Consider the following 7302-nt stretch of genomic DNA (forward strand, 5'->3'; position numbering starts at 1 on the left):
AGAAAATTTTGTCATAATTTTATTTCTAAAGAAAATTATTCAAAATTTTATTTCTATAGAAAATTTTGTCAAAATTTTATTTCTATGGAAAATTTTGTGAACATTTTATTTCGATATAAAATTTTGTGAAAATGTTATTTCTATAGAAAATTATGTTAAAATTTTATTTCTATAGAAAATTTTGTCAACATTTTATTTCGATAAACAATTTTGTGAAAATTTTATTTTGATAGAAAATTTTGTGAAAATTTTATTTCTATAGAAAATTTCGTCAAAATTGTATTTCTATAAAATTTTTTGTCAAAATTTTATTTCTAAAGAAAATTTTGTCAAAATTTTCTTTGCGACTTTTTTAAATTCCCAACGGTAACACCAATGCCGTATCTAGACATTTTTTTGTTAAAATTTTATTTCTATAGAAAATTTTGTCAACATTTTATTTCGATAAACAATTTTGTGAAAATTTTATTTTGATAGAAAATTTTGTGAAAATTTTATTTCTATAGAAAATTTTGTCAAAATTTTATTTCCATAGAATTTTTTGTCAATATTTCATTTCTGTAGAAAATTGTGTAAAAATTTTATTTCTAAAATGTTGTCAAAATTTCATTCTATAGAAAATTTTGTTAAAATTTTATTTCTATAGAAATTTTTGTCAAAATGTTATTTCTATAGAAAATTTTGTCAACATTTTATTTCGATAGAAAATTTTGTCAAAATTTTATTTCTATAGAAAATTTTGTCAATATTTTATTTCCATAGAAATTTTTGTCAAAATCTTATTTCTATAGAAAATGTTGTTAAAATTTGATTTCTATAGAAAATTTTGTCAAAATTTTATTTCTATAGAAAATTTTGTCAAAATTTTATTTCTATAGAAAATTTTGTCAAAATTTCATTCTAGAGAAAATTTTGTCAAAATTTTATTTCTATAGAAAATTTTGTCAAAATTTCATTCTAGAGAAAATTTTGTCAAAATGGTTTTTTGTATACAAAATTTTGTAAAAATTTTATTTCTATTGAAAATTTTGTCAAAATGTTAATTCTATAGAAAAATTTTGTCAAAATTTTGTTTCTATAGAAATTTTTGTTAAAATTTTATTTCTATCGAAAATTTTGTCAAAATTTTATTTCTATAGAAAATTTTGTCAAAATTGTATTTCTATAAAATTTTTTGTCAAAATTTTATTTCTAAAGAAAATTTTGTCAAAATTTTCTTTGCGACTTTTTTAAATTCCCAACGGTAACACCAATGCCGTATCTAGAAATTTTTAACCAGGGGGGCTGTTATGGAAAATCATATATAGGTTTTCACACTCTTGGGGGGGGGGGGCTAATTTTTTTGGATTGCCTGGATTTCCTCCGCGAGAATCATGGAATGACTGCAGCAGTTCAACAGACGTCACTCGTAATTTCTCTGGGTTCAGACTACCTCCCCATACTTTCTTCATTAATCTACATATAACCCCAGTGTGTCCTTCGTTCCACATCAGGGTGGAACCACTTATTGAGGCCTTAATAAACTCTGAAATGCTATAAAGCTTCCCAATAATTTTGAGTTTGGGCGAGACTCTGAACGAGGTTGAGGGCTAGCCGTTTGACGGCTATGCCTAATTGCCTTCCTTAGCTTCTAGGCTGGTGCTTCCTTATCATCTGATTCTTCTCCTCATGGGGATATAAACCACCACGGAAATTTTTTGGTGTTCGATCGAAACGTACCAAAAGTACGAAAAGTACCTGTACATTTAGATTGTACCTTATAGGGGCCTCAATTTAATATTGGTAGAATGACGTGTTATTACGTTTGCGATAGGTTAGATATCTAGGATAGACTGGTGCTAATGTTATAGTGGGAGTCCGATATTTCACGCTCACATAGCCAATTCAGGCCATTGTGATATCAACTGACTTCAGAGTTATAATGTAATGAAACCATTGAAAAAGCTGTTCGATCACAAATCTCAAGAGGGCTGGAAACCCCTATTATCCGCGACACGCGTCCTATTATCCGATACCGGCAATCAAAGTCCACAAGACACGCTGACGAACAGACTATTTGTGTGGCAGAAACTAATCTCAGATTTGGGCCCACAGAAACACACAAATTTCGTCGACCACCTAAACAGCAATATTTGATGTTTTTCGTATAAATCTGATTTTACTAGGAGCTCAATGATAATAAATTACATATTTATATTTGAACTATGACTCTGTCTGCAATTCTTCTGGTGACACTACTTTATATTTGCCATTTCTGCCGATTTAACATATTTTTCCGTCATTTTATCTAGGCCACACATGGTGATTTTCAAGACCAATTTATATCAATTCAAAAAATCTTACCAAAATATACTGTGCTCCTTCCTCCTCTCCAATAGTGTCAATATTTTCTTTTTTTAGGATCTAGGACAATATAAGTGTGTGTATGTTTTCCTTTGACGTGACATTGGAACATTGTTTTCACATTGTACAATCGCTCTTTAAGCTCTAGCAGATTTTAGTTTATTTTATAAAATTTCTGTTCTTTGAATGTCCTTTGACCCTGATGTTGTTTTCCTGGTACTTTTTAAGATGACACATCGCTGGTTCCCTTGTGGGTCAATGGTGAAGTAGCCAAAATATTTGTTGTGGTATATGAAAAAATCACTTTGTTTAAATTGTGTGTTTATTTTTATTACATTATTAAGCAGCTGCTGCTGACTTGATGATAGATATGATTATTATTTATAACACGTCTTTCCAATCGTCCAATCGATTCCACTATTCCACTACTATGATTCCACCTAATTGCACCTAAGTGAAGAAGAAGAAGTAAGCATACCCCGCATACCCTCATACAGCCCCCTTCCACTAACGATCATATGCCCTCAGGACATATATCGGGACCGGCATCGTAAAAATTGACGCCGTTTAGGCAATGAAAGGACAATGTTAAATGACTCGGAACTTTGAAAACAAAATACCATGATATGATACCGAGGAAACACATATGAGCTGTTTACACTATACTTTTGATTGAATGTCAGAAAAGTAACCGTGCAAACATGGCTATTTTGGCGCGATTATAGCACTTCAAGGCCAGTATTAAGATCGCATTATCACGCTAAAATAGCTATTTTTCACGGTTGCTTTTCTTTAATAATTCATTTTAAAGAAAATAAACATATTTAATTTTGGCATAGGATCATTCCCCATCAAGCTTTAATAAAATTTGGAACAAGAAGATATAATTTTATTCTGTTTTTGCAGATTTAGTTTTGATTTTAGCGGCTAAACTCGAACTTAGTACTCACCTTAAAGGCGGGTATTAAGATCGATTTAAGGTCAGTATTAAGTTCGAGTGTAACCGCTAAAGGTGAGTACTATGTTTGTATTTTTCACCAAAACACTAAATTAAAAGTACAAATATCTATATGAAGACGATTATATTTATAAAAAGTCTTGCGAAATAATGAATGGAAAAGATCTAAGGGATTGATTGTGAACCATTTTGTATTTATAATTTAATTAAATTAAAAAAGTAACCGTGAAAATAAGCGGGTTTTCAGCTTGAAAACTGAACATAGTACTCAGCTTAAAGTGAAAACTAAATCAGTAAAATAAAGCTGAGTACTACGTTCAGTTTTCAAGCTGAAAACCCGCTTATTTTCACGGTTACTTTTTTAATTTAATTAAATTATAAATAAAAAATGGTTCACAATCAATTCCTTAGATCTTTTCCATTCATTATTTCGCAAGTCATTTTTATAAATATAATCGTCTTCATATAGATTTTTGTACTTTTAATTTAGTGTTTTTTGGTGAAAAATACGAACATTGTAGCCTTCGGACTTAAAGGTGGGTATTAAGTTCGATTTTAGCCGCTAAAACCGTCATTTTTCCACGATTACTTTTCTTAATTAATCCACTTTAAGGAATACAAACTTTGTGAAACTTTTCTTTGGGCTATTCCCTATCAAGTTATAATAAAATTTGCAACAAATATGTATTATTTTATGCCTTTTTTACTGATTTAGTTTTTACTTTAGCGATTTTAGCGGCAAAACTCGAACTTAATACCCACCTTAACTTATAATGTGCACAATATATGGGATATGTTCGACGCGAGCACTGTCGTCCGGAATAACTGATAATCTGTAAAGCGCATTAAAGGCATCAATGAATTGTCGAATCGATTGGACACACTGTAAGATTCTTAACAAACACAGAAATTCCGTCCGGAAAAACTTATAGTCTGTAAGACGCATTACACTGGTGAGGTATTTTCGAATTATTCAACATGAACCGAATACCGAGCACTCCTATTATGAAGTCACTACATTCCTTAATTGTAAAAAATGACAGCTGTTGTCAAAATAATCTGGAACATTCGAGAATATGAAACATTGCTATATATAAGAGTGAGACAAGTGAAATTTGAAATATTCGTAAAACATAAACAATAGAAGTAACAACGTATCCACGACGGTTGTCGAAAAAGTGATTTTTTTTAACAAGGCACTAAAAGAAAAGTGTAGAATATATTTCGGTGATCATAAGCATTAAAAGATACTACAAATCAGAGAGACTGATAAGAAAGATAAAAAGTATGTAACTGTGATTTTTATTTAAATCAATTTGAGAAGGTGATAAGAGACAATACAAGGAAATCAAATAGTTTCAGTTTCAATTGTGGACATAATATCCGTGTAGCATGTGTTAATTTATTACTACAATGCAAAATAATAGTAAAACGAATGAAATAGCTGCCTACGTCAAGGTCGCCAGAAATTGCTTTTGCATTCCGAATATTCTAGATATGTCAGCATTCTCGTCGGTGTAATGACGAAAGAAATAATGTATTTTCCCCTCCCCTTTCGTCTGATTCAAGTGTTTCTCTTCTTGCAATTGCCAGCACAGCTGTTGATTGGGTTAAGAATATTCATTGCATTTGCGAGTAACGCCGTTTAATCGCCGGCCGGCTCTATAGTTAGTGTATTTTTGCTTGCAAAGGGCAAAATAAATATTAAATGAGTAGAAAGTAGAAACAATACAAATGTTTTTGTTTTTTTATTTTTATTTTTTTAATATTGTTGTTGGGAATAAAAGGAAAAAAAGGAATAATCTTGTTAGGAATAAAAGATTATAAAGTGTTGTCGTCACAGTTAGGTTTACCACACGGCGTTTAAGAGGCTCTGGTATGGCTTTGAATTTCCTTATTTGTGCTCTCGAACTTTCTAGAATTGCAAATTTCTCGTTGATATTTATACACAGTCTGACGAATGTGCGATTTGTATTTTGACTTTTGTTTAATTGTATTATAATTTTTCATTGTTGTTCTTTTGTTACAGCACGAGCAAACATCAACACATACACATACAAACACTGGAGCATTAACTACACGGCAACAAAATAAAAATGGGTAAAGATTTTTATAAAATTCTGGGCATAAACAAAGGTGCCTCAGATGACGAAATCAAAAAGGCTTATCGAAAATTGGCATTGAAATATCATCCGGATAAGAACAAAACGCCACAAGCGGAAGAAAGATTCAAAGAGATAGCGGAAGCATATGAGGTGCTATCTGATAAAAAGAAACGTGATATCTACGACCAGTATGGCGAGGATGGGTTAAAAGGTGGCATTCCTGGATCAGGTGGTGGAGGTATGGATGGTTCCAGTACTGGCTATTACCACGGTGATCCACGAGCAACATTTGCCCAATTCTTTGGTAGTGCTGATCCATTTGGTATATTCTTTGGATCCGGCGATCCCTCGCGCATATTCGAATCCCAAACAATGTTCATGGGAGACGATGATATGTATATGGGTAGTGGCGGTGGTGCTTTCCGTTCACAGTCATTCAATGCCCAACCTAGCCGTAAGCGTTCACAACAAGATCCACCCATTGAGCACGATCTCTTTGTTTCGCTGGAAGAAATTGATAAGGGATGCGTAAAGAAAATGAAGATATCGCGTATGTCTATGGCCTCGGGTCAGGCGCGCAAAGAGGAGAAAGTATTAAATATCACCGTCAAAGCTGGCTGGAAGGCTGGCACTAAAATCACCTTCCAACAAGAAGGAGACCAGACACCTGGAAAAATACCCGCCGACATCATCTTTATTATTCGTGACAAGCCACATCCAGTCTTCAAGCGGGAAGGTAGTGATTTACGATATACTGCCCACATCAGCCTTAAACAGGCGTTATGTGGCACCTCCATCTCAGTCCCTACACTGCAGGGAGATCGCATTACTGTAAGTTCACAAGGTGAAATCCTCAAACCAACAACAGTTAAGCGGCTTAGCGGGCGCGGCCTACCCTTCCCCAAGGAGCCCTCGAGACGTGGTGATTTACTCGTTTCCTACGACATCAAATTCCCCGATAGCCTGCCACCCGGTACAAAGGAAATATTGAGTGAAATATTACCAAATTAGATCAAGGGGGTTTCTAGTTGTATAGATGGGTTACTTAGATCGAGGAAAACCTATTGCTAAAATTGAATAGTATATTAGTCTATTTATATATACGAGTAGATTGTGTTGGTTCTGGGCTACCGGAAGAACAATTCATCGTCAGCAGCGAGAAGTTGGATGACTGTCTTCGCAAAACAAAAAATACGCATAGCTTTGCTATATTAGAGAATAAATCCCAAACAACAGACCATGTCTGTTGCTTTGACCTTTCTGGGAGATATAATAGTCATCCTGCAGAGCTTTACTCAAGTCCATGTAGAAATCACACCATGTACATTAATTCACCACCAATAATGAAATCATCCATTACTATGTTTAGTTACTCATTTTCATTTAGTTAATAAGTTTTTTTTTTTGGATTTGCTAATGTTTTTGCAATAAGAACGTGAAGCGCTATAGCTAGTAAATTTTTAGTTTTATCCAAGATTTTCGGACCTGTTCTTTGGTCCGTTGTGTATTATTTTTCCTTCAAATTCAAATCCAAAATGAAACAATTCCAAATACCAATTATTGAAACATATGTATCTTTCTTTATATGTATATTTAGTAATTTAAGTATTAGTTTAGAGACCTAAAACAATAAACCAGTTTACAGAGAGAAACCATTTTATATAAATGGAAAATTTAATCAACTTTATAAAAAGCTTAGGCCACCATTCAGCAATTGATTCCTTTTCGGATCTCATGGTCTGGTTTACCAAGTCAAACTCAATTGCTGAATTGGTCATATTCAGAATAAAATGATTGTGTAAATTTGAATACAGAAAAAACGTCTCTGAGACTGATTGAAAAAATTAAAAAAAAAAAAAAAAAACAATAAAATTGAAAAAATTACAGTTATAAAAA

General features: G+C 32.6%; 2 protein-coding genes across 4 annotated transcripts in view; one reads left to right on the plus strand and one right to left on the minus strand.

The window, feature by feature from the left end:
* The window catches only part of Usp47 (ubiquitin specific protease 47), a 39961-nt gene extending 37172 nt beyond the window's left edge, over positions 1-2789 (minus strand). Inside the window, exon 1 of the mRNA XM_075304531.1 lies at positions 2344-2789. The gene's annotated coding sequence lies outside the window, so the exon portion shown is untranslated. The remainder of the gene's footprint in view (positions 1-2343) is intronic.
* Positions 2790-4418: 1629 nt separating this feature from the next.
* DnaJ-1 (DnaJ-like-1) lies at positions 4419-7302 on the plus strand. 3 transcript variants are annotated; one of them, XM_075304532.1, is made up of 2 exons: positions 4419-4586; positions 5331-7302. In XM_075304532.1, the coding sequence occupies exon 2, from the start codon at positions 5398-5400 to the stop codon at positions 6415-6417; it is 1020 nt and encodes a 339-aa protein (XP_075160647.1). In that variant the 5' UTR covers positions 4419-4586; positions 5331-5397; the 3' UTR covers positions 6418-7302. The 3 variants fall into 3 exon arrangements, with proteins under 3 accessions (XP_075160647.1, XP_075160650.1, XP_075160648.1); XM_075304535.1 differs by lacking the exon at positions 4419-4586 and adding an exon at positions 5031-5177; XM_075304533.1 differs by lacking the exon at positions 4419-4586 and adding an exon at positions 5115-5263.

This window comes from Haematobia irritans, chromosome 4, assembly GCF_050003625.1.
Source record: "Haematobia irritans isolate KBUSLIRL chromosome 4, ASM5000362v1, whole genome shotgun sequence".
Classification (NCBI taxonomy): Eukaryota; Metazoa; Arthropoda; class Insecta; order Diptera; family Muscidae; genus Haematobia; species Haematobia irritans.